Source organism: Rhinoraja longicauda, chromosome 6, assembly GCF_053455715.1.
Source record: "Rhinoraja longicauda isolate Sanriku21f chromosome 6, sRhiLon1.1, whole genome shotgun sequence".
Taxonomy (NCBI): Eukaryota; Metazoa; Chordata; class Chondrichthyes; order Rajiformes; family Arhynchobatidae; genus Rhinoraja; species Rhinoraja longicauda.
This window is the reverse complement of record NC_135958.1, coordinates 61,132,494-61,159,959: the sequence shown is the minus strand read 5'-3', so window position 1 is coordinate 61,159,959 and position 27,466 is coordinate 61,132,494. Positions and strand designations below refer to the sequence as shown.

General features: G+C 43.0%; 1 protein-coding gene across 3 annotated transcripts in view; it reads left to right on the top strand.

Annotated features, from left to right (window-relative positions):
* Positions 1–17,823, top strand: part of lrrc45 (leucine rich repeat containing 45) — a 40,629-nt gene extending 22,806 nt beyond the window's left edge. For all 3 annotated transcript variants that reach the window (XM_078401113.1, XM_078401115.1, XM_078401114.1), the window contains exons 13-18: positions 99–169; positions 2,892–2,984; positions 4,036–4,128; positions 7,947–8,120; positions 10,026–10,173; positions 11,236–17,823. In XM_078401113.1, coding sequence (XP_078257239.1) covers positions 99–169; positions 2,892–2,984; positions 4,036–4,128; positions 7,947–8,120; positions 10,026–10,173; positions 11,236–11,432 — 776 coding nt within the window. In that variant the 3' untranslated portion in view covers positions 11,433–17,823. The remainder of the gene's footprint in view (positions 1–98; positions 170–2,891; positions 2,985–4,035; positions 4,129–7,946; positions 8,121–10,025; positions 10,174–11,235) is intronic.
* Positions 17,824–27,466: the final 9,643 nt, after the last annotated feature.

Below are 27,466 nucleotides of genomic sequence, written 5' to 3'. Positions count from 1 at the left end.
TATTTCTAGAATCTGCTTGAGTTTATTTCTACAACTTTGCTCTCAATCCTTAAAAGTTGGTTACTGATTGCTGTTTTATTTCCGTTTTGAACTGTCAGAGCGCCTAGAAGCTGAGAAGAAGAGATATAAACAGGTGCTGGATGATGCAGATGCAATACGGCAGAAAGAGGTAATGTGGCTCTGAGCCCTTTGCAATTTAACAAAAAATCCATCGTATCCTCCTTGTATCTTTACCCCAACTTTTTGCACTATTCTCCCAGAACTTGAACATTCATTAATGAAAATGGTTGATTCGTGTTCTCACATCTAATCTGGTGACAATCTTACCTCTAAAATCCTCTCTCAACTTTTGTCTTTTGGAAACAAACTTAGTTTCTCCATTGACCTTTCTGGCTTAAATCCCTCATCCCCTGAAGCATATCTTTTCTGCTCCTTCTCGAAAGCCTTCAAATCCTGCCTATGATATGATGAATAGAGCCAGTTGGGGCCAAATGAGCATTTTGGACAGTGTAATTTCCCTGCTTTTGTACTCTGCATCTTTCTTCTGGAAGCCCAGGGCCCCAAAATATAACTTGCCACTTGCACGGATTTATACAGATGTATACACCCAGACCCCCCCCCTCCCCGTTACAGCACTTGCATCAGAAATGTCTATTTATTGTTTTTCCTTTATCCTTCAGCTAAAGTGCATCACATCACACTGCTCTAGACTGCATTTCATGTCAATTACCTGCTCATTCTGCCAAACTTATCCATTTTATCTTGCATGCTGCTGTTGTGATCCTCCCTATTTGCCACACCTTCCAAGCTTTGAATCACCCACTGATTTGAAATTTTTAACCTGAATACGGTACACTTTTTCGGTGACTGCATGGGCCAGTACAGTGTACCAGCACCTGAAAAAAAGTATAAAAAGGAAATGTTCACATTTTTAATATTACATAATGATTATTAAAGTTTAAAAATAAAATATATTAATTAAATTAGGTGGTCAGGCCTTTAAGCAGCTTACAGGATGGCAATCTGCCATGAACATCACAGCAAGGAACGATGTGCCTCGTGGCACCTTTCTGTTTACAAAAATGCACTGTATACCCATATCTAAAAAAATCTCTGGTGTCAGTCCAGTTTTCTGTCCATGATGTTACTGATCCTTGAATTCCATGGGCTGCAATTTTGCTAATCAACCTTTAGTCTGGGATTATACCAAAGCCACACAACCTCCTTGAGTACTGAGGAGAGGGGTGGAAAGTGGAGGAGAGTGAGAATTGAGATGATTATCATTTGCATTCAGTTTGGGATAAGACGCACTTTGTAGAAAAACAAACTTTGTTCCAAATTAAAATGACTGCATTTTATTTCAATTCAGTGTGACTAGATTGTTGTAGTGTACTAGTAGTCACTCCTATCAAGGTCCAAGCAGCAGAGCATGGTCTCCAAGCATATTAGACTTTTTTGTCATTGAACTAAGACCTTACTCTGCTAAGACCATATGATAACAGGCATGCAATGTCCACGTCATATTGAAATAATTCGTCCAATTGGTCTTGCATTCCTTAAAACGGCATGAAAGAAAAAGCCCTGAAGGGCTGCCTAAGCGTTTTGTGTGTCAAGTGCTGAGATTGAGTATGGCGTCCAGCAGATGGCAGCAGAAAGCAATTACTAGCTAAAACTGGTCAATGGGTTCAAACTTAAAAGGGAATCGCAAATGTTAAAATTCTAAAACTTCTTATGCCCATGAAGTGAAAATAAGAAACCTTGAGAACAACGATAATTGTCCTGGGGAATAGAGGTGAAAAATAAGAGTTAGGCAGACAATTGTTGAAGTATGATGAAAGAATGGGTCGACTGGGCTTGTATTCGCTGGAATTTAGAAGGATGAGAGGGGATCTTTTTGGAACATGGAAAATTCTTAGAGGTTTGGACAGGGTAGATGCAGGAAAAATGTTCCCGATGTTGGGGGAGTCCAGAATCAGGGGCCACAGTTTAAAAATAAGGGGTAGGCCATTTAAGACTGAGATGAGGAAAAACGTTTTCACCCAGAGTTGTGAATCTGTGGAATTCTCTGCCACAGAAGGCAGTAGAGGCCAATTCAATTGATGTTTTCAAGAGAAAGTTAGATTTAGGTCTTAGGGCTAAAGGAATCGAGGGATTTGGGGAAAAAGCCGGAACGGAGTACTGATTTTGGATAATCAGCCATGATCATATTGAATGATGCTGTTGACTCGAAGGGCTGAATGGCCTACTCCTAGCACATTTTTATGTTTGTTTCTATGTAAATCTTGCTCAGAAATCCATAAAATACCTAAAAACAAGGTCGTCTCTGAAAGTTTACGTTCTGGGTTTTTAATTTTCCATGTTCTGCCAAATATGAGCTGAAGTACAGTTCATTAATTCCCTTTCAAAGTTTGAAGTAGTTGTATAACTTTAGATAATATATACATTTTTTATATTAGACATTATTTAGAAGGAAGTGAAAAATATGACATTGTTTACACTCTAGATGTTTGACTATTGCAAAACTTAAAATATGGAGCAGGACTGTTTTTTTTGTATTCAACAAAGTGTACATGTACACGATCAATATGTCATCTTGCCAGAAAACAACATAATGACGTTTAACATTTTTGTGGTGCCAGTACGCACAGAAAATGGGTATAAAATTCATCGTTGGTCAGCGATACGAAACAGGTGCTCGATTAGCACCCACCTCTTGCGTTCCAACGGTGAGAGGCAGGAACACGGGAAGGAATTGAATTGAATATTGGTAGAGGAGTACAAAGCGCGGCAGATACTCTGGAACCTGTTAAAGTTTAGCAAACAAAGACAAATGATAACCCCAAAACATCTGATCAGGGAATATTTAATTGTGTTTATTTTAATCTGACCAGATGAACCACATGAAACAACACCTGGATGAGACACAGCGGTCGCTGCAGGAAAGGATTCACAAACTTGAAGAAGTTAAACTTCAGCTGGAAGAAGTGAGTGAACACACTGGCTGAGTATTAGAGTTGGTACAATTATAACATAGCAATACCTCACCTCATCAGCTTTAGACTAGAAATACAGTGCAGAAACAGTCCCTTTGGCCGACCGCGTTTGCGCCAACCAGCGATTACCCTGTGCACTAGCACTATCCTATGCACGAGGGACAATTTAGATTTTTTTTACTGAAGCCAATTAACCTACAAACCTGCACGGCTTTGGAATGTGGGAGGAAAACGGCGCATCCGGAGAAAACCCACGCGGTCACAGGGAGAACGTGCAAACTCCGTACTGATAGCACCTGTAGTCACGATCAAACCCGGGTCTGTGGCAGCAACTCCACTGCTGCGCCACTGTGCCGCCCCAAACAACGGAAATTGTGACGCCATGAAATGTATTGTATGGTTGCAAATAATTCACTGGGGTGCAACAGATGGGGTTATCAATGATTATAAGCCTTTCCTTCAGCTTTGTAACTCTTTAAGACATATGTTAGATCTTCGTCTGGAAGTTAAAACTACATGTAAAAACTATCTTTTGCACATCTTGAGCTTAGGAAGCAATTAAGATATTTCTGTGTGCATACTTTGCAAATTAATTGAGCTATTAAAATTGTTCTAATAATAATTTATAGGTGCTGTTTCCCAACTAGCCAGGTGGATGGATAACAGTGTGATTTAAATAGGCCTTTGTAACATGGTGAATTGGCCTATTTCTCCTGTAAGCTCACAACCTTATGAGATGACTCTACTCCAGTCGTTACCATTTGAATTTAATCATTCCAAGCTCTGATGAACTTGGAATTGCAGAATCATTTTAGGAAAATTCGGTTGGCATTTTAAAATAAAACAAGACACAAAGTGCTGGAGTAACTCAGCAGGCCAGGCAACATCTCTGGAGAACATAGATAGGTGACGTTTTGGGTCGGCACCTTTCTTCAAACTGGTATTATTAAATGTCGGCTATGATTATCAAAGATCACTTCAAAATATAGTTTTGTGTAATAATTCTTGAATGTCTAACTTTTTGTTTTCTTTGTGGTGACAGGAGTTAAGCCGGACAAAGGCAGCTGCGATAACTGACCGGGCACAAGCTGAAGAGGAGCAGATAAAAGTACGGAACCACGCACGATTGGAAGAGGTAATGAATGTGAAAAATATTCTTTATTTGAAAACTCTGAGGATTTTCTACATTTTATTTGTAATCTCCATTCCCACCCCATTTCCTCTGACCACTCTGACCCTGTTCATCTGCACCGCCAGGCTGAGTATGCTGATAATAGACAATAGGTGCAGGAGTAGGCCATTCGGCCCTTCGAGCCAGCACCACCATTCAATGTGATCATGGCTGATCATTCTCAATCAGTACCCCGTTCCTGCCTTCTCCCCATACCTCCTGACTCCACTATCCTTAAGAACTCTCTCTTGAATGCATTCAGAGAATTGGCCTCCACTGCCTTCTGAGGCAGAGAATTCCACAGATTCCACTGAAAATGTTTTTCCTCGTCTCCGTTCTAAATGGCCTACCCCTTATTCTTAAACTGCGGCCCCTGGTTCTGGACTCCCCCAACATTGGGAACATGTTTCCTGCCTCTAACATGTTCAACCCCTTAATAATCTTATATGTTTCGATAAGATCCCCTCTCATCCTTCTAAATTCCAGTGTATACAAGCCTAGTCGCTCCATTCTTTCAACTTAGCAATAACTTAATTTCAAGTGTTTATATTTCATACCAGGGAAACGACTATACAGTGTTCTCCATCATAGAAACATAGAAAATAGGTGTAGGAGGAGGCCATTCGGCCCTTCGAGCCAGCACCGCCATTCATTGTGATCATGGCTGATCATCCATAATCAGTAACCCGTGCCTGCCTTCTCCACATATCCCTTGGTTCCACTAGCCCCTAGAGCTCTATCTAGCTCTCTCTTAAATCCATCCAGTGATTTGGTCTCCACTGCCCTCTGTAGCAGAGAATTCCACAAATTCACAACTCTCTGGATGAAAAAGTTCCTTCTCATCTCAGGTTTAAATGGCCTCCCCTTTATTCTAAGACTGTGGCCCCTGATTCTGGACTCCCCCAACATTGGGAACATTTTTACTGCATCTAGCTTTTATAATTTTATATGTCTCTACAAGATCCCCTCTCATCCTTCTAAACTCCAGTGAATACAAGCCTAGTCTTTTCAATCTTTCCTCGTATGACAGTCCTGCCATCCCAAGGATCAATCTCGTGAGCCTTCGCTGCACTCTCAATTACAAGGATGTCCTTCCTCAAATTAGGAGACCAAAACTGTACACAATACTCCAGATGTGGTCTTACCAGGGCCCTATACAATAAATAAATTATGTTTGGGACATAATTTATTTATTTGGCTCTGTACCCCACAATTTGAGATTTGTAATAGAAAAGAATTACATGTGGTTAAAGTGCAAATTGTCAGATTTTATTAAAGGGTAGTTTTTATACATTTTGGTTTCACCATGTAGAAATTACAGCTATGTTTATAAATAGTCCCATTCCCCCCCCCCCCCAATTTCAGAGTACCATAATGTTTGGGACACATGGCTTCACAGGTGTTTGTAATTGCTCAGGTGTGTTTAAATGCCTCCTTAATGCAGGTATTAAGCACCTTGTCTTTCCTCCAGTCTTTCCATCACCTTTGGAAACTTTTATTGCTGTTTATCAACATGAGGACCAAAGTTGTGCCAATGAAAGGCAAAGAAGCCATCATGAGACTGAGAAACAAGAATGAAACTGTTAGAGACATCAGCCAAACCTTAGGCATACCAAAATCAACTGTTTGGAACATCATTAAGAAGAAAACGAGCACTGGTGAGCTTACTAATCGCAAAGGGACTGGCAGGCCAAGGAAGACCTCCACAGAAGAATTCTCTCGATAATAAAGGAAAATCCCCAAACAGCTGTCCGACAGATCAGAAACACTTTTCAGGAGTCAGGTGTGGATTTGTCAATGACCACTGTTCTCAGAAGACTTCATGAACAGAAATACAGAGGCTACACTGCAAGATGTAAACCACTGGTTAGCGGCAAAAATAGGATGGCCAGATCACAGTTTGCAAAGAAGTACTTAAAAGAGCAATCACAGTTCTGGAAAAAGGTCTTGTGGGCAGATGAGACGAAGATTAACTTATATCAGAGTGATGGCAAGAGCAAAGTATAGAGGAGAGAAGGAACTGCCCAAGATCCAAAGCATACCATCTCATCTGTGAAACACAATGGTGGGGGTGTTATGACTTGGGCATGTATGGCTGCTGAAGGTACTGGCCTCACTTATCTTCATTGATGTTACAACTGCTGATGGTAGGGGCATAATGAATTCTGAAGTGTCTAGACACATCCTATCTGCTCACGTTCAAACAAATACCTCAAAACTCATTGGCTGGCGGTTCATTCTACAGCAAGACAATGATCCAAACAGACTGCTAAAGCAACAAAGGAGTATTTCAAAGCTAAAAAATGGTCAATTCTTGAGTGGCCAAGTCAACTCTCTGTTAGGAGTAGAGGTCCTTCTGCAGTTGTATAAGGCCCTGGTAAGACCACATGTGGAGTATTGTGTACAGTTTTGGTCTCCTAATTTGAGGAAGGACATCCTTGTAACTGAGGCAGTGCAGCATAAGTTCACGAGATTGATCCCTGGGATGGCGGGACTGTCATATGAGGAAAGATTGAAAAGACTAGGCATGTATTCACTGGAGTTTAGAAGGATGAGAGGGGATTTTGGGGAGGCCATTTAAAACTGAGGTGAGAAGGAACTTTTTCACCCAGAGAGTTGTGAATTTGTGGAATTCTTTGCCACAGAGGGCAGTGGAGGCCAAATCACTGGATGAATTTAAGAGAGAGTTAGATAGAGCTCTGGGGGCTAGTGGAATCTAGGGATATGGCGAGAAGTTCTATTTCATAAAGTTAAAGAATGGAGCTTTTACATACATATTATGTGTCCCACAAAACAAGCATAAGCTAAAGATGGCTGCAATACAGGCCTGGCAGAGCATTACCAGAGAAGACACCCAGCAACTGGTGATCTCCATGAATCACAGACTTCAAGCAGTCATTGCATGCAAAGGATATGCAACAAAATATTAAACATAACTACTTTCATTTACAAGACATTGCTGTGTCCCAAACATTATGGTGCCCTGAAATGGGGGGGACTATATATAAACCCTGCTGTCATTTCTACTTGGTGAAACCAAAATGTATAAAAATACCCTTTATTAAAATCTGACATTTTGCACTTTGACCACATTTGATTTTTTTTTCTATTACAAATCTCAAATTATGGAATACAGAGGCAAATAAATAAATGATGGGTCTTTGGTCCAAACATTATGGAGGGCACTGTAAATGCATTACGTTTGTTCAAACCAAATCTCTAGGTCTCGGGGTATGTATGTGGGTTTGGATAAATAACTAGTTAAGAATCGAGAATCTAATTGTCATATGTACTGCTAACAGAACAATTACATTTTTGGTTGCTAAAGCGCAATGTAATAACAGACAAAGAAATATATAATAATTAGTCAGTTAATTCAGCATACCCTCAGTTCCACATTGTTGGATTAAGCTTGTTATTTAACTGGCACAGTACATGTAAGATAAGCCATGAAAGTGCACTGTATCTGCTCTGCATCTGGATTTAAACTCCAATACGTCATCCTACAGTAGTATAATTTAGTGCAATGAACCCAAAGGAAGGAAGCAAAGGCATTATTTTATAAAAATCCATTTCTGCCGTTAATGCCTTTATTAAGTTATAGGAAAATAATTAATATTATCTGTTGGTAAGAAGAACAATTAATTTCTGTGAGGCAACAACAAAGTTCAAGGGCAACACTGGCTATAATTAATTAATATCTAAAAGAAAGATGTATAATGCTATAAGTATGTGGATTGGAATTTTTTTTATTGCTCATCAATTTTGTTTCATTTATTCAGCAACAGAAATTAGTTCACTTGGAAGAGAAGCTACATCACCTTAATCAGTCGCGTGATGAATTCCAAAATCGTTGTACTGCCCAGAAGCAAACCATCACTGAGCTACAAGGAAAGAACAATAAGTATACATTTGAAATTGAAAGTTTAAAGCGCCGAATCGAAGAACTAAATCAGGTACTTAGAATCCTGATTCAATGGCACATACTGATTCCTTCCGCCAGGTGCCACTGAAAAGTAATTTAAGGTTATCGTTTCTTTTTCACGTAATGATAACTAAAACACGTTTACTCAAAGGGATTATTTAAAGCTGAAGAAATTTCAATTTCTCATTTAATCACTTCCTAATATCCACCTAATATTTTGATGTTAATTTTATGACTTAATTGCAAAGCCACTTCATACATTATGATTTTTTTTTTTTAATTATAAAATATTTTTATTAAGCTTGCAATAATGAGTGGATGTGGAAAGGTTGTTTCTCCTGGTGGGAGAGTCTAGGACCAGAGTTCATAGCCTCTGAATTAAAGGGCGCTCTTTTAGAAAGGAGGTGAGGAAGAACTTCTTTAGTCAGAGGGAGTTAATCTGTGGAACTCATTGCCACAGAGGGTTGTGGAGGTCAAGTCAGTGGATATTTTTAAGGCAGAGATAGACAAATTCTTGATTAGAACAGCTGAGAAGGGTTATGGAGAGATGGCAGGAAAATGGGATTAGGAGGCAGAGATCAGCCTTGATTGAATGGCGGAGTAGACTCAATGGGCCAAATGGCCTAATTCTACTCCTAAAACGTGTGAACTTGTGCAATGCATTTGTCCCTTAACAAATTTACATTTTCAAGAAATCAATTTAAGCTTTTTTAGCTATTGAAGGATTGTTTTATTCCATTGACGACAACTGCCCAATCTGTAATTACCATATGAATTTCTGTGACAAGGATAAATTACACAAAACTTTGGAGAAAATTTAATTTACCAATCTAGAAAGAAACAATTGGGGGTAATTTGATTCAATTTAAATTAAAGTATACTAGAAAAGATGAAGTTAGTTATTATTTCATAAGTGATAAGGGAAGCAGCAAAATGAAACTGAAATGTGAAAGGGCACAAAGGTATTATAGTTTTTAAAAAGCTGATTTTTTTTGTGCTCAAAATCTATGAGTATGAACCAGTTAGTGGCTAATTGGAGTGCTATTTTTAGCTACTGAAAGCCATGCTGTGTTTTTAGCTGAAGGGTCCTGAAAAAATACAGTACCACATAAATAATGAAAAGAACGGGGTAAAATATTTTGAGTAGATAACTGAAACAGGAAACAATTAAAGATTGAATAAAGACCAGTATACAAAATGACAATTCTAGGCCAATTGTTGTCTTTGGTGTAAAGACTTAAAATACATAACAAGGTATCATAACCCCCTAGAAGGTGCAGAAAGTGGTAGTAGCTGCTGCTGCACAGCTCCATTAATCAGGTTTAATCCTGACCTGTGTAGCATTTATATGTTCTCCCAACGACCTGTTTGATCTCCTATATTCCAAAGAAATTACCCCTACTGTAGGTTGGTGGCAGGAAATTCAGGAGGAGTTACAAAGTCATATAGCACAGAGACAGCCCCTTTGCCCAACTTGTCCATGCCAACCAACATGTCCCTTCTAAGTTAGTCCCATTTGGCCCATATCCCTCCAAACCTTTCCTATTCATCTACCTGTCCAAATGCCTTTTAAATGTTGTCATTGGACCTACCTCAACTACTTTATCTGACAATTTATTCCATATACCCACCACCTTCTGTGCAAAATTAATATTTTGAAGTGGTGCTGCTGAATTGCTTTTAAGTTCTATCTACACATGTTTTTGTCTGAGATTGAGATGAATGGAGATAACTGTAGGCATTCAGTACATCTCGATCTCTTCCACCCATCAGTCCATTTCCTGTCTATTTTAATATTATTTCAGTCTACCCTATGAATAATTAACTCTCTGCAGAGAAAGCATGTTATGTGTCCAGTATGTAAAAGCTCCATTCTTTAACTTTATGAAATAGAACTTGAATGTTAAAGTTTTAACACTCACACCCCAATACTCAGGAGCTATCCGGCAAGGATCAAGTGAAGGTTGCAGAGGTAAATAATGTACGAGTGGAGCTCCAAGAACAAATTGGCCATCTACAGGCAGAGAGAGCAGCAAGGGAAGGACTCAAAGAGAAGATTTCTGCCTTAGAGAGGCAATTGAAAGGTATGTGAGTAGGTATTAACTGAGCAACGTGTCAAACTACTTCCTGTTCTTGTAAATTGTCTCTGGTAAACAGTTCAGAATGTCTCTTAACATAGAGAAATACAGGACAGGAAGAGACCTTTTGGCTCACGATGACTGTGAACATGATGCCAAGATAAACTAATCTCATTCATGCACAATCCATTTCCTGCATATCCATGTGCCTTTCTAAAAGCATATCTTAATTTACCCTAAAATCACTTTTTTGATCAAAGCAAATTGTTTTCAGCTACTTGGATGGATTGAGTTTATTTTAAGGTGATTAAATAATTAATGTCAACTGTCTGAAGACAATGAAGATAAAATAGACTCTGGCAATATGCAATAATGGCAACCCTGTACCTGGATCAGAGGGTTTCAGCTAAAGGGAGAGGTAGGATAGTCTTGGATTGTTTTCTCTGGAATGTCAGAGGTTGAGAGGAGACTTAATAGAAGTATATAAAATTATGAGAGGCATAGATAGGGTAGACAGTCAGAACCTTTTTCCCCCAGCGTGGAAATGTCCAACACTAGAGGGCATAGATATAAGGTGAGAGGGGGGGAAGTCTATGAGAGATGTGTGGAGCAAGTTTTTTCCCTGAGAATGGTGAGTGTCTGGAAGGCATTTACTAAAGGTGGTGGTGGAGGCAGATACAAGAGTGGCATTTAAGAGGCTTTTAGATAGGCACATGGAAGTGCAGGGAATGGAGAGATATGGATCATGTGCAGACAGATGAGATCAGTTTAACTATGCATCATGTTTGGCACAAACATTGTGGGCTGATGGGACTGCTCCTGTTCTAAATTGATCAATTATTTCAACTTTGCTAAGTTGATCTTTTATCTTTTTAATATGAACAAGTAAATCTCAGAATAGAAACAAAATATTTTAACCCACTATCAATACTAAAACAAGGATGTCTAATACAGGGCTGAATATTTTAATAAATAGCAGCCGTTATTTTAAACTAGCCCCAAAGTTTGGCCTTACTAGGGGCCCAACCCCAATTTAATTAAACACAAAATTCTCCTGTTTCATTACAGTACAGTCAAGTAACCATCGAGAAACCTTGCTGGATAAAGATGGTGAAATTTCCTGCCTATTCGAAAAAATCCGTCTGAAAGACAACGAGATAATTCGGATGAAGGAAGATGAAGCACAACGAGCCAGCTACCTACACAATGCCATCCTCTCCTATGTGCAAGGTTCTCCCCTCGGCACCCAGTGTACAAAGAAATGAAATGTTACAGCAGGAGAAACAGAAATGTGGGCAACTTGTACAGAGAGCCAGATGGTTTTTTTTCAAATTTTGGATTGTAAATTGATGCATAGTTGCAAATCCTTTGGAGAAATATTTACATTTTTGGTACAGACTAACTCAATCCACATGGAGAGAGATGGCAGATGATGTTTTCAATGCTGTGTGTCAACAGAAGAAAGGTTCTAAATGAGATGATTTAAGGTGTAAAACAAATTTTGCTGGTAGACAATCAAGTCTGAGAAAAGATACAAGCCTGAAAAATTATAGCCTTTATTTGATTAATGTAATTGTAAATATGTTTGTGGTGATTCATGTATAGATTATCAGAGATTAGTTTGCTTCATGGAAGATTTAAGTAATTGGCTTGCTAAAAATGATGTGCAATGTCTGTTTTGGGGTTCTTTTATGTTTACGTTGGATAATGCTGCAGTTTGCTTCTTTCACTAAACCTTTATTTTATATTTTGACATCTTGAAGTCAGAATTTGAAATTCTTAACACTATTAATGTTCACTGAATCTCTGGTGGATGATGAATATTCTATCCAAGCATCTTGGACTGAACAGAAACTGATATAATGTTGAACTTTACAAATTCTGTGCCTTCATCCATAAAAATCTCCTACGGACATTATTTGCACGAAGTGGAATTTTGAAAACTGGTGTAAAACTAGTTCCACGTGCAGATGTGACCGTGAATGTACAAGAGAATGGATTGGTACCTCACCTTTGAAGTCTCTTGCATCGGCTGTTGTTACTCCATAATTATGTAGAACCAGGGCATCCCCTATGGTAAATTTAATTTGTCCTGTTGAGAGGAGTGGTGAGGTCGAAAACGTTACTGGTGTACTACAACGTACGGTCATTTGGGCAAGTGAGAAAGTGGGTGCACATTTTGATGAGAACATTTCCAAAGAAAATTATGTAAAATGTTACATCAACATCTGATAACATTGAGTTGTAAAGTTTCTCAATGTCTGGACCTTAATCTACATGAGTCAATGCATATAGTCTGTTTTGCTTGGTGTAATTATATGGAAGAGAACAGGGCCATGGCTAGATGCTTGAAGGTTTCCTCAATTAATAGCAAGGAGTTGGAAAGAAAACCCAAAAGGGAGATGTTCTGAGTACATCTGGAGAGTTAAATAAGAATGGACCCAAGTGAGAGCAAAAAAAATTCAGCAGGTCAAGCAACGTTTGTGAAGGCAAAAGATGTAAGTCAATGTTTTGGGTCAATCCCCTGCATCAAGGCTAAGACAGAAGAAGAAAGGTTGGCAGACTACACCAGCACACAAGGGGATGGGACAAAGGATGGTAGGTGATTCATGGAAACTCTTGGGAAGGGATGATGGGTAGAGGGAACCAGATAGGGTGGGACGGAGACTGGTAGGTAATGGATAGAATCAGATAGGGCGGGATGATGGCCAGATGGAATCAGGTGAGGGGAGGGGGTAGCAAAGATGAAAAAAGGAAGACAAAAACTAGATGGACAAGTGAGTGTGTGAGTGGAGGGCACAGGGGGTAATTATGGGCACTCACAAGGGCCTGTCTTGTTGACTCCGGAGCAATCCATATTCCAAAACTATTCAAGCACCACCCCCCACAGCATCGGTAATTACATAAGTAATGCTTCCTGTACTTGTACCAAACTTGTCGATTTCATCACCTTTGTCACCAATTTCCACACTCAAATTCACCTGGATCATTTCTGATACTTTTTCTAAATCTCTCGCTCTCCATCTCAGGAGACAGACCTGCCACCAAACACCTCTATGAACCGACCGATTCCCAAAGCTACTTCAACTATACCTCCTCCCACCCTGCCTCCTGTAAGGATGCCATCCATATTTTCCTTCAGAGTCTCTATCTCCGGCAATATCTGTTCTCGAGATGAAAATGCGTTATTGTTCTTAAAGCTGCTTGGGCTATCGACCTACTCGTGAAAACAGGATATATTTTTTCATATCCATGTTAGACCTTCTTTTGGTGGTCTGAGTTGCAATCCCAAATGACACAAGGTGTTTTTTGTGCCAATGGTGTACGGTGTCAAAACTTTGTGCAGCATCTGATCCCAGGAGGCTGCTGCTTGCACTTCGAGAGGGTTGTTGTTTACCCGGTACTCCCTTCTACGTTGCTGCCTATGCTTATGTCCAGAGTAACCTTCCGTGGACATTAAGAGGAGATATTTGGGCCGTTTTACCTTATTGGTCCAGAAAGAGAATGTCGATAGTGAGACCCCCCCCCCCCCCACATGATAAAGCTGGAAATATATTTTCCAAATGTTTTATAACAAATTATTTTCAGATACTTCATTGTCATCATTCTCTTTGATCCATTTACCTCTGGCACCGATGACAAAGCCAAAGTATTCTTTGATTTTGCCCTTTGTTTCTGTTAATATCTGGTCTGTTAGGTGTTGGTATAGGTGGGTATATGGAACGAGCTGCGAGAGGAAGTGGAGAGGTGATTACAATGACAACGTTTCAAGGGCATTTAGAAAGGTACATGAATAGGAAAGCTTTTAGAGGCATTTGGGCTAAACAGTCAAATTGGACTACTTGTAGTGGACACGGTGCTGTCCCGTCCAAGAACGAGGCAGCAGACCCAGTTTATCCGACACCACTTTATTTCACTGCACCACTTACTCTCTCTCCACTCACTCTTGTATCTGCCGCCCGCGCAAAAAACACCCATACCCCCCACCCCTCGGGGCACCTCGTGACCTCTGACGAGCCGAAGGTTATGTACCTCGTATGGCTCACCACCAGGAGCCGCTACATGACCCCCCACCAGAACCAGAGACCAAAAACGGACGGGCAGCTGAACGAGGCGGCCGGACCTTGTACGCATGTCCCCGCGCAAAAGGGGCCTGCCCTGTAAGGACAAATTAAGTTGGACCCGAGATGGCGGATGCCCCCGACTACGAGGCTGGGCCTCCCGTACTGGCTCGCTCAGGTACAAATGGGCCAGTTTCAAGCGAGCCACCGATACCGTCATGTGCAGACCCCCCATGTCCAATACAAAAGTCGTGGGCCCATGTCGCAGCACCTGAAAAGGACCTTCATACGGGGGCGGCAAGGGCGACCAGTGTGCATCGCGCCGAAGGAAAACATACGAGCTGTCGGCGAGAGCCGGAGGCACATATGATGGAGTGACCCCAAGCTGAGACCTTGGGACAGGGGACAGGGCGCCGATCCTCTCCCGCAGACGGTCCAACATGGAGGACGGTGACTCCTGGGGGCCGCCCATGGTTGGAATAAATTCCCCGGGCACGGTAAACGGAAAGCCGTAAACCAATTCAGCCGATGAAGATTGCAAGTCTTCCTTAGGGGCGGTGCGGATCCCCAACAGGACCCACGGCAACTCGTCCATCCAGCCGGGACCGGTGAGGCAAGCCTTCAAAGCATCCTTAAGACGGCGGTGGAAACGTTCCACCAACCCATTGGACTGAGGATGGTAAGCCGTCGAGTGGTGGAGCCGAGTCCCCAACAGGCGAGCCCTTGCGGACCACAGTTCTGACGTGAACTGGGCACCCCAGTTGGACGAGATGTCGAGCGGTACCCCGAAACGGGCAATCCAATAGGCCACCAGGGCACATGCACAGGACAAGGCCGAGGTGTCAATGAGCGGGATGGCCTCTGGCCACCGCGTGAAGCGGTCCACCACCGTAAGTAGATGTGAGATGCCACGGGACGAAGGCAGCGGCCTCACGATATCCACGTGAATATGATCGAAACGCCGGCGAGGCACTGCGAAGTCTTGAACCGGCACCCGGATGTGCCGCTGAACCTTCGATGTTTGACATGCATTGCACGTCCGGGCCCAATGACCGACCTGCTTCCTCGACCCATGCCACACGGATTTGGCAGCAACCAACGCCACCGTCACCCGAATAGATGGGTGGGCCAAACCGTGAATGGTGTCGAAAACCCGACGGCGCCAGGCCGCCTGAACAACAGGCCACGGCTACCCTGTGGCGGTGTCACCGGCGAGACCCAAAGGAACGTCCTCGAGCACCAGACCCGTGATGGCAGTTCGGTACGCCTTCATCTCCTCGTCTGCCAGCTGCGCTGCCGCCAAAGCAGAATAATCAATTCCCGGGGCCATGTCGAGAGCGGCTACCACCGCCGGGCGGGACAAGGCGACCGCGACCAGGTTACTTTTCCCGGCGATGTGGCGGATGTCCGTGGTAAACTCCGAGATTGCCGTGAGTTGGCGCTGCTGTCGAGCGGATCAGGGATCCGCAACCATAGCGAAAGTGAGGGGCTTATGGTCGGTAAAGGCGATGAAGTCTCAGCCCTCCAGGAAATACCGAAAATGCCTAACCGCCAGGTGTAAGGCGAGCAGCTCCCGGCCGAATGTGCTGTACTTACACTCTGCCGGGCTAAGCTGGCGGCTGAAAAAGGCAAGAGGCCACCAATGACCATCAAAAGACTGCTCCAACACGCCACCGACCGCAGAGTCCGAGGCATCCACGGTTAGTGCTGTAGGGGGGTCAACACGTGGATGCACTAACATCGTCGCCTGAGCCAATGCTTCTTTCGCCCCTTCAAAAGCCGCCACGGTGACGTCGGTCCACTGCACGTCCCGCCCGCCGCTTACCCGACAACAGCTGGAATAGGGGCCGCAGTATCCTTGCCGCCGACGCCACAAATCGGTGGTAAAATTGAACCGTGCCCACAAACTCCTGCAGGCCCCGCACTGTGGACGGCCGTGGAAACCGGCGAAAGGCCTCCGCACCGCACCATGCTGGTAAGGGCACCGCACCGTGCTGCGTCGCACGGTGGCCCAGGAAATCGACAGCTCGGAGGCCAAACCGGCACTTATCTGGGTTGCTCACAAGCCCAAATTCGTTGAGTCGCTGACTCAATAGACGGAGGTGGGTGCAATGCTCCTGCCGTGAACGACTCGCCACCAGGATGTCACCCATGTAAATGAAGATGAAATCGAGCCCCCCGCCCCACGGTGTCCATCAGGCGTTGGAATGCCTGCGTGGCGTTCTTAAGGCCAAAGGGCGTACACAGGAATTCGAACAATCCGAAAGGGGTGATGATGGTGGTCTTCTGTACATCCTCCGGTCGCACGGGGATCTGATGGTAACCCCTGACCAAGTCGATCAGCGCCAGCCAGATGGGCAGAGGTCCTGAATGTGCGGGATGGGATACAATTGTGGCGTCATTCAGGCGGCGGTAGTTGCCACAAGGCCTCCAACCGCTGTTGAGCGTTGAACAATTCCCACGGCTTCCATCTTTCGAAACTCTGCTTTGGCAATCTGGAGTTTGTCGGGGGCCAGTCTGCGGGCATGAAGCGGTGGCCCCGAAGTGAGAATATGGTGATGAACCCCATGCTTCGGGTTGGTTGAGTTGAATTGAGGGGTCAGGATTGCTGGGAAGTCGGCCAAAATCTGGGCGTAGATGTTATCCACCGCAGCCACCGGGTTGCGGACTCGCACAGCGGACGCAGGAGGGCATAAGGGGATTGCTTCAAGCGTAGAAGCATGGACAAGGTGTTGACCCCTCGCGTCCACCAACAGAGATTGCGCCCGGAGGAAATCCGCGCCCAACAGTGGCTGGGATACGTCCACCACGTCAAATGTCCAGGAAAAGTGGCAAGCGCCAAAGATCAGGGGAATGGTGCGGACGCTATACGACGGTATGGGGCTGCCATTAGCGGCGGTCAACGAGGGCCCCCGCTTGCCAGCAGATGTGTCCATCTCGGACGGGGGCACAACGCTGACTTCGGCCCCTGTATCCACTAGAAATCTTTGGCCCGACCGCCGGTCCCAGGCGTAAAGGCGGTGAATCTTGCCGACCGCCGCGGTGATCACCGGCAGCCGGCCCCAGCTTTTCCAGGAAACGAACAAGGCAGGCGGCATTGGCGGGCCGCCGAGCCCCAGCGCTGATGGTAGAAACACCATGCTCCTCCACGGGCTTCTCCGGTAGGCTCAGAGGGCTCCGTGGATCCTGCTTTCCAGAGTCGCTGCCAGACATTTGAACTTGGTTGGATCAAATACCTTTACATTGTTCAAAACTTGTTCTCCCCCTGCCACTCCCTCTCAGCCTGTTCTCTCCATTCAAATGAATTATATCAACTCTTATCAACAAAATCACCGGAAAAAAATCCCCGATAAAAAAAGATGGAGAATTTGTTCTAAATTCACAAACTGCTGTTGGCTCCTTTTTGAGTCCAATGTCACAACACAGTCTGGAAATTAGTGAAAAGCTGCAACTAAGTTCATAATCTCTGTATTTGCATGGAAACCTTAAACACGATAGAGAATTGCTGGTGCTTCCATTGAACTGCTAGCATTTCCACAATCCAACCCATATACTTAAGTAGGAATTTAATTAAATGGACTGAGTCCTACTTTTTTTTGCCCTGTGAAAACTCAATGTTTTGAGTTCAGTTTTTAATATTTTAAAGCATAGAAATTACTAATTTAAAAGTTAACAATTCCTTCCCAAACTGAAATAAGATTCACTTGAGGAAAATACAAGTTACAGCATTTATTTTAATTTAAATGATTCCAATATGCAGTAGTTTTTTTCTGCAGGTGTGTTGTAAGCTGTTTAAAACATCTTTGCCCATGGCAGTCAATTACATCTAATGTATGATTATTAATTTCTATAATTATCCATTTTAGCATAAATATAGGTTGGACGTAATGTTATCCTCACTTTTCAAATATCCTTGTATTCAACACAGGATAGAAAATTGTACTTTTAATCAAGGATCCTTTTCATGCCCCCGGCCCAACTGGTTTTACTGTGCAGTTTGGTTTTGTTGACCTTTGCAGTTTGAGTACTTGTGTTGTTGCAGTTAGTAGTTTATTTCCGCTCGTGGTTGCTCATTTATTACCCTCTGAGAAGTACTAATATAAAACTGGCAGATGTGTTTCATATATATCTGCTATGAATAGTGTTGAGTACAAGGTGAGATATCACTCACTATTTTGCAAAAAACTGCTCTAATTCTTCTGTCGCTGTTCTCTAAGACGCCTTGCTATGAGCGGTCTGATATTTTTAATTTATCTCAGGCAGTGACTCTGTGTTGCATCATGAAATCCTTGCTGTAAACACTGGACCTGTACCGAGACTGTCATGACCAGGTGCATCTGCCCTGGGTATACAAGGTTGGCTTCCAGCTCATTACAAGTGATCCCTTTTCAGACACCAAAAGGGAACATCGTCTATTCTATCAATGTCCCCCCCCCCCCCCCCCCCAACCTCTTATTGGCATCTTAAAATGTATATGAATGACCTGAAATAGATGTTTCTCTCTGAAGATCCTGTCTGACTTGCTGAGTATTTTATTTTCTGAAGTTAGTATGTTAACTTTACTAACATGGGTAAAGTTACTGCTAGTTCAGTAATAACAGGTATAACAGGTATAACAGAGCTTTATTTGTCGTTCGGTACCGAAGTACCGAACGAAACTACATAGCAGTCATAGAAAAAAAGAAAAAAAAGAACACAAGACACATAACCCCAACACAAACGTCCATCACAGTGACTCCAAACACCCCCTCACTGTGATGGAGGCAACAAAACTTCCACTCTCTTCCCCACGCCCACGGACAGACAGCTCGTCCCCGACCGACCCGCACAGTCCCTGCACCGGGCGCTGAAACGTCTCGCGGCCGAACCGGGCGATGAAAGGCCCGCGACCAATTGGTATAAAACAATTTGCAAATGAAATGAAATAAAGGATGCAATCACCACATTGATGTAAGCCGGCAGTGCCGGTATGTGATGGGAAAATGTATTTGCTATTCTTCACTTTGTTTTAAATCCCTTTGTTGAAGTTTTTATTCTGCTGCAGATTTTGCTGTTAGATGCGTTTGTGAATTTTAGTAGGAAATCTCTTCACTTTCAATGCTCGTCGAGAGATTTTGAGGGTACTAATGACATTGTTTCAATGTGCAGGAATCCATATACCTGAAAGTGAAGCACGTAACAGATAATTAAGCATTTGTACTAACCTCTAATCTTGATGCATCTCTAGTTTACATCCATAGTCAAACGTCACGGCAAGCAAGGAGAAGCGACAGGAGTTACAATTAGCTTTATAGGTGGAGACATTTCCTCTATCTTTTATAGGAAGCCTGTGACCGACTTTATGCCCATTTTTCATTTATTTTTGGAACATTTATAGTCTCGCATATATATGTTTTATCACCATGGGACAGAAGCTTTATGTGAAATACAATCAACTCTCCTTGAAAAGATATTAATGCTGAAAGGACTGCTTTGCAACTGAATAACCTTTAAGCCAAAAGATGTCTGAACAGAGTAAGATTTGCTGGAAGTAAATGCTGATTTATTTGATGGGTTGACTAAAACAATGGACATTTGTTAGTAAATGATTCAGCTGAATCTTATGTTCACTATTTTATTACTCATGTTTTTTATACGTCAGACCACAGTGGGAACAAATGTTTTCTAAACCAAAGTTTAATCTAATTATTGATTCAAATTTATTGAAATCAAAACTATTGTGCACAGCGTTAGAAAAGAAATTGGCCTTAATGACTTTTTCAATTCATCACCTAATTTCATATATAATTAAAGGAACCTTAGTAAAAATAAATAAGGCCATTTTTTTACAGCATCAAACTAAGTTTTCTATCTACAACCTGGGCCTGAAACATTGGGTGACTCACTGATACCCCTTTGTGACATTATTTGTGTTCAGCCCCATGTACTGAGGCATATTCAGGGTGTAAACTTATTTCAGACCCCAAGTCAATAGTCACTCATCATTCCAATCCTTCATGACGGTAATGAAGCTGTTTTTATATATAAAACTAAATTTACATTAATTTTGTGGTTTTAATATTTATTTTATGCAATATATTTACTGTGTTTTGTAATTTATTTTGAGAAAAAATTAAAGTATATTTTTGTTTTGCTTAAAGCATTGTCTTTTTTTTAAATGGGACACTTAGCTGACCTTGAAAGTGACCCTCGCTGCCTTACAAAAGATCCTAATTCTCTGCTGATGCAAATGGTGAAAAAAATCTCATCACTTTCAGCTAACAATGTAAAAGGTTAAGATTAAAGCTGTTTACACAATAGTTTCCTCTTTTAATTAGATAAACTCTCTTTATCCAGTACAAAATCTGAACTGGTCGGCAGTGTGTCTCCCAATGGAACGCACACAAATATTGTAATAGAATAAATGCTTGATTAAACTATTAGAAGTTTTAGCTGAGCAATCAGCTCTGCATATACTTTATTAAATCTCCACATTTTGTGCAGTAATTTCCCCTTGCAGCACACTGCATTTGCACATGACTCCAGCAATGTGGCTTTTGTGCAAAGCTTATGCTTAGAACTGCACAAGGACCTCTTGAAGACAAATATACTCTTCATAGCTGAGTTCACAATGACTGGACAGGTAAGGTTTATAGAGATGAGTGTCACATGTGGGCAAATGGGACTGGCCTAGATGGGCATCTTGGCTGGCAGGGACGAGTTGGGCGGTTTCTGTGCTCTATGACTCTTTGACTTGCTTATTTCTGAGTAAACCATTATCACAATTTGGATTATATGAAGGTGGAGTGTCTGAAGAAGGGTCTCGACCCGAAACGTCACCCGTTCCTTCTCTCCAGAGATGCTGCCTGTCCCGCTGAGTTACTCCAGCTTTTTGTGTCTATCTGAAGGTGCTTTTCCTCTTGTTTATTACTTAAACCAATAATGCTATAGTCTGAATTATTAGTTGATACAGTGAAAGTTTGTCTGTGAGTGATGGAACAACTGACTTTAATTAACAGAAACACATTGAATTTAATGTACACATTTCAATTAAAGTTTATTTTCCCAAATAAATTCTGCACAAACTTGAACAACTTGAATCTGTTGGCTCAAATTTTATGCAAGACTGCTGCCAAATTTTCCATATTGAGTGTAACTATTGTTTGCAATGTTGGACAGCTGCACATTTTTATTATGTTCAAATATGCTGTGTTGATATAAATCAGATCAATGGTGAGTGTTACAAAGAGTTGCAAGTAAATCAAGACTCAAAGATTCTGTGTGGAGAGAGCAAAAGCAATAAGGTTGTTATGTTGCTAAGCTCTTGCAAAGTTAATGTATTGTTAAATACATTCCAAAACATGTTTATGCAGTAAGACAAAATTTGCTACGAGTCACTGTGAAAGGGGGTTGCTGACTATAAAACCTTGTCACAAGGAGATTTTAAAGAGGGCTGGAGGATTCACTACCCCTGCCAAAGGAATCAATAGGTAGACAGACTGTGATTTATAGACTGAATTACAGGATTAAAACTGGTGTTTGGAGTGTAGTTATCTAGATTGAGAGGGAGATGGAGATGACAACATTCATTCAAGCAATGGGTGGGATCAAGGGTGTGGAAGAAATTGAATACAAGGATGAGAATTTTGAAATAGTAATATTACTAAACTGGGAGATGTAGGTCAACAAATTATCTGAAGAAAGGTCCTGACCAAAAATGTCATCTGTTAATTTCCCTCCACAGATGCTGCCTGACCCGCTAAGCTACTCCAACACTTGGTCTTGTGTCTCCACAAACACACGCAATGGATACAAGGGACTTGATGTTAGTTCAAATACAAGCAGCAGAGTTTTGAGTGAGCTTCAGTCTATAAAGAACAAAACCAACTGTAAATTGGAATAGCCAAGTCTGGAGGTATCCAGGCATTGATAAGGGTTTTGGCAAAATAAGAGTGTTGTGTAAATGGACAGCCTGGGTGATGGCAGAGATAGGTCATCAGAAGGGGCTGAAATGCAACACTATGCTTACAAACCTGCTCATCCTTGCAGTTGCTGGGGGGAACAGTTTGTGTTATTAATTGAAGACTCAATTTAATCCTTCCAATGTTCAGTTGGAAGAAATTTTTGCTCATCATTACTGTCTGTAAGACAAATGGTTTCTAGATGATCAAATTGGTCGAGTGTTGGGAGCTGGTTTGGGCATCAGTTCTTCTGCAAGGTCTGGGGGCGGGTTTGGAAGTAACTCTGGTCTCGGTTATCCAGCTCTGCATGGGCAGGGACATTTTGCAACAATACAGAGTGCGAACATTCAGATTAGAGTTGAGAAAAAGAAATCTGCAAATATTTCATTGTTTAAGATTTCTTTAAACATTTAAAATGCAGTGAAGTAGGAGTTTGACATAATAGATAAATATTTTAACTTGAATTGAGAAAAGGAACACCCTTTCTATCCAGTTTATAAAACTTGAATATCGAGACGTCGGTACCATAAGATAATATCAACATTGGTGGAAACCCTTCATTAGAAATTCATCATCCCTGTTGTAATTTCAGATATGAAACCTGATACATTCAACAATGACGGAGCAAGAGTTGGCAAACCGCCATCTAGATAACTTAAACGCTGTTTCCCAGAAGTAGTAAAGTTTAGCGGCAACAAGGTGCTCGTCCCTCACTGAACAGGAGGTTGTAACTTGAAATCAAATTCTAAACTGCGCACTACCTATCCCTCTAACAAAGGCGTATAGAAAAGCAGATCACCTTGTGTACATCAGTAATGAATCTGAATACGTTTGAAAAGGTTTAACGTGTGATACCAAACTTGAGTGGTGCTTTGATAAGCCCTGCAAGTATCATGAAGTCGTTAATACATTTGCAATGCTGAACATGGGAACATTCCAAGGCACACACAGTGTCTTTGACACCAGGCCAACAGCTGCAATGTTATGGCTCCATCAGATACAGCAACACTCACAATCATACTTGGCAATACAACTCCTTGGGAATGCTTTTTTTCACCAAAGGAAGGAATAATTTGATATGTTGTAAACGTAAGTTACTTATCAAGTCCCTTTGGTCTGTTCAGCTATTTAATTAGATTGTTGTTGATCAATGTTTCAATAGACAATAGACAATAGGTGCAGGAGTAGGCCATTCAGCCCTTCAAGCCAGCACCGCCATTCAATGCGATCATGGCTGATCACTCTCAATCAGTACCCCGTTCCTGCCTTCTCCCCATACCCCCTCACTCCGCTATCCTTAAGAGCTCTATCCAGCTCTCTCTTGAAAGCATCCAACGAACTGGCCTCCACTGCCTTCTGAGGCAGAGAATTCCACACCTTCACCACTCTCTGACTGAAAAAGTTCTTCCTCATCTCCGTTCTAAATGGCCTACCCCTTATTCTTAAACTGTGGCCCCTTGTTCTGGACTCCCCCAACATTGGGAACATGTTTCCTGCCTCTAATGTGTCCAATCCCCTAATTATCTTATATGTTTCAATAAGATCCCCCCTCATCCTTCTAAATTCCAGTGTATACAAGCCCAATCGCTCCAGCCTTTCAACATACGACAGTCCCGCCATTCCGGGAATTAACCTAGTGAACCTATGCTGCACGCCCTCCATAGCAAGAATATCCTTCCTCAAATTTGGAGACCAAAACAGCACACAGTACTCCAGGTGCGGTCTCACCAGGGCCCGGTACAACTGTAGAAGGACCTCTTTGCTCCTATACTCAACTCCTCTTGTTATGAAGGCCAACATTCCATTGGCTTTCTTCACTGCCTGCTGTATCTGCATGCTTCCTTTCATTGACTGATGCACTAGGACACCCAGATCTCGTTGAACTCCCCCTCCTCCTAACTTGACACCATTCAGATAATAATCTGCCTTTCTATTCTTACTTCCAAAGTGAATAACCTCACACTTATCTACATTAAACTGCATCTGCCATGTATCCGCCCACTCACACAACCTGTCCAAGTCACCCTGCAGCCTTATTGCATCTTCCTCACAATTCACACTACCCCCCAGCTTAGTATCATCTGCAAATTTGCTAATGGTACTTTTAATCCCTTCGTCTAAGTCATTAATGTATATCGTAAATAGCTGGGGTCCCAGCACCGAACCTTGCGGTACCCCACTGGTCACTGCTTGCCATTCCGAAAGGGACCCATTTATCCCCACTCTTTGCTTTCTGTCTGTCAACCAATTTTCTATCCATGTCAGTACCCTACCCCCAATACCATGTGCCCTAATTTTGCCCACTAATCTCCTATGTGGGACCTTGTCGAAGGCTTTCTGAAAGTCGAGGTACACCACATCCACTGACTCTCCCCTGTCAATTTTCCTAGTTACATCCTCAAAAAATTCCAGTAGATTTGTCAAGCATGATTTCCCCTTCGTAAATCCATGCTGACTCGGAATGATCCTGTTACTGATATCCAAATGCTCAGCAATTTCGTCTTTTATAATTGACTCCAGTATCTTCCCCACCACTGATGTCAGACTAACTGGTCTATAATTACCCGTTTTCTCTCTCCCTCCTTTCTTAAAAAGTGGGATAACATTTGCTATCCTCCAATCCACAGGAACTGATCCTGAATCTATAGAACATTGAAAAATGATCTCCAATGCTTCCACTATTTCTAGAGCCACCTCCTTAAGTACCCTGGGATGCAGACCATCAGGCCCTGGGGATTTATCAGCCTTCAGTCCCATCAGTCTACCCAAAGCCATTTCCTGCCTAATGTGGATTTCCTTCAGTTCCTCCATCATCCTAGGTTCTCCGGCCCCTAGAACATTTGGGAGATTGTGTGTATCTTCCTCAGTGAAGACAGATCCAAAGTAACGGTTTAACTCGTCTGCCATTTCTTTGTTCCCCATAATAAATTCCCCTGCTTCTGTCTTCAAGGGACCCACATTTGCCTTGACTATTTTTTTCCTCTTCACGTACCTAAAAAAACTTTTGCTATCCTCCTTTATATTATTGGCTAGTTTACCCTCGTACCTCATCTTTTCTCCCCGTATTGCCTTTTTAGTTAACTTTTGTTGCTCTTTAAAAGAGTCCCAATCCTCTGTCTTCCCACTCTTCTTTGCTATGTTATACTTCCTCTCCTTAATTTTTATGCTGTCCCTGACTTCCCTTGTCAGCCACAGGTGTCTCTTACTCCCCTTAGAGTCTTTCCACCTCTTTGGAATAAATTGATCCTGCAACCTCTGCATTATTCCCAAGAATACCTGCCATTGCTGTTCTACCGTCTTCCCTGCTAGGGCCTCCTTCCAGTCAATTTTGGCCAGCTCATGCCTCTGTAATCCCCTTTGCTATACTGTAATACTGACACTTCCGATTTTCCCTTCTGCCTTTCCATTTGCAGAGTAAAACTTATCATGTTGTGATCATTGCCTCCTAATGGCTCTTTTACCTCTAGTCCCCTTATCAGATCAGGATCATTACACAACACTAAATCCAGAATTGCCTTCTCCCTGGTAGGCTCCAGTACAAGCTGTTCTAAGAATCCATCTTGAAGGCACTCTACAAACTCTCTTTCCTGGGGTCCATTTCCAACCTGATTTTCCCAGTCTACCTGCATGTTGAAATCTCCCATAACCACCGTAGTAAACTTCATTTACTTTCAAAGCTTTCTTTAGCAAAAGGTAAATCTTTCTTGATAATGTCCTAAACCCTTTAGTGCAGAAAACTCCAAACTTTACTCTCCTTTGAGGGGAAAAAAACTTTTCTGCATTTATTCCTGAGAGTCCTGCAATTAGCCTTTCTTGGTCTTGATTTACCCAACCAGAGGAAATAACATCACTGTATCTACCCTGCTGAATCTTGCCATGAACAATTAAATCACTTGCAATTTTCTAGCCTACTCCACCCAGCTATCTGCCAGTTAACCCTCGCCCCCCCCTCATCTGTATCCACCTATCACTTGCCAGGCTTCGTCCCACCCCTACCTCTCTTTTCTATTTTTTCTTCCCCCTACTCCATCCTTCTGAAGGATCCTGACCTGAAACATCGTCTGTCCATTCCCTCCACAGATGCTGCCTGAACCATTGAGATCCTTCAGGACATTTTGCTTTGCTCACGATTCCACCATTTCTAGCCTCTTGTGGCAAATCTGTGCAGTTGGCTCTACCAGGGACAGTGCAACCATTCTTGAGTCACAGTGCCCTTCAATTGAGTTTTAATGTTAAAATTAGACCAAGTGGACCCGTTGGGCCCAAACCTCTCCTGCATTGGTGCAGCACCCTCTCCTCCCCCCTCTTCCCCCTCTCTCCTTCCCCCCTCCCCCTTCCATCTCCCCCCATTCCATCCCCTTCAAGCCCCCTTATTCTCCCTCCTCTCCCCTTCCCTCTCTCCCCCTCCATCCCTCCCTCTCTCCCCCATCCCTCCCTCTCTCCCCCATCCCTCCCTCCTCTCTCCTCCCTCTCCCCATCCCTCCCTCCTCTCCCCCCTCTCCCTCCCTCTCTCCCCCCTCCCTCTCTCCCCCTCCCTCTCTCCCCCTCCCTCTCTCCCCCTCCCTCTCTCCCCCTCCCTCTCTCCCCCTCCCTCTCTCCCCCTCCCTCTCTCCCCCTCCCTCTCTCCCCCCTCCCTCTCTCCCCCCTCCCTCTCCCCCCCTCCCCCCTCCCTCTCTCCCCCCTCCCTCTCTCCCCCCTCCCTCTCTCCCCCCTCCCTCCTTCCCCCCCTCCCTCCTCCCCCCCCCTCCCTCCTCGATTGTATTTACTGATGGTATATCGGATGTTTGGATAGCATGCAAAACAAAGCTTTTCACTGTACCTCAGTGCATGTGACAATAATAAACCTAAACCTTTTGCTGCCCTTCTAGCTGGTAGAGGGTGTAGATTTGGATGGTGCTGTCGGAGGAGTTGCTGCAGTATTCCTGTGGAAGTTACAAGCTGCAGCATTGTTATAGATGAGGTGCAGGACTGATGGTTTATCGGGCCGGGATCCTTCTTCAGATTAAATGGGGTGGGGGAGAGAGCTGTGGGGGAAAAAAGGTGGGTCGGGACAAAGCCTGGCAAGTGATAGCTGGACATGGGTGAGGACGGGCCAAACGCAAGCAAATGGGACCAGCTTTCCTAGAGTCATAGAGAGTGGAACTAACTTCCCCACAACATTTTGGTCAGCAGGTTGGGCCGAAGGGCCTGTTTCTGTGCTGTGGGACTCTACGACCTGGCCCTTGCACTTGTCTCCGCAGGTGTCCAGGAGATCTCAGACAGTAGGCGCATTCCCAATCTCGTTGAACCCCTTGTACA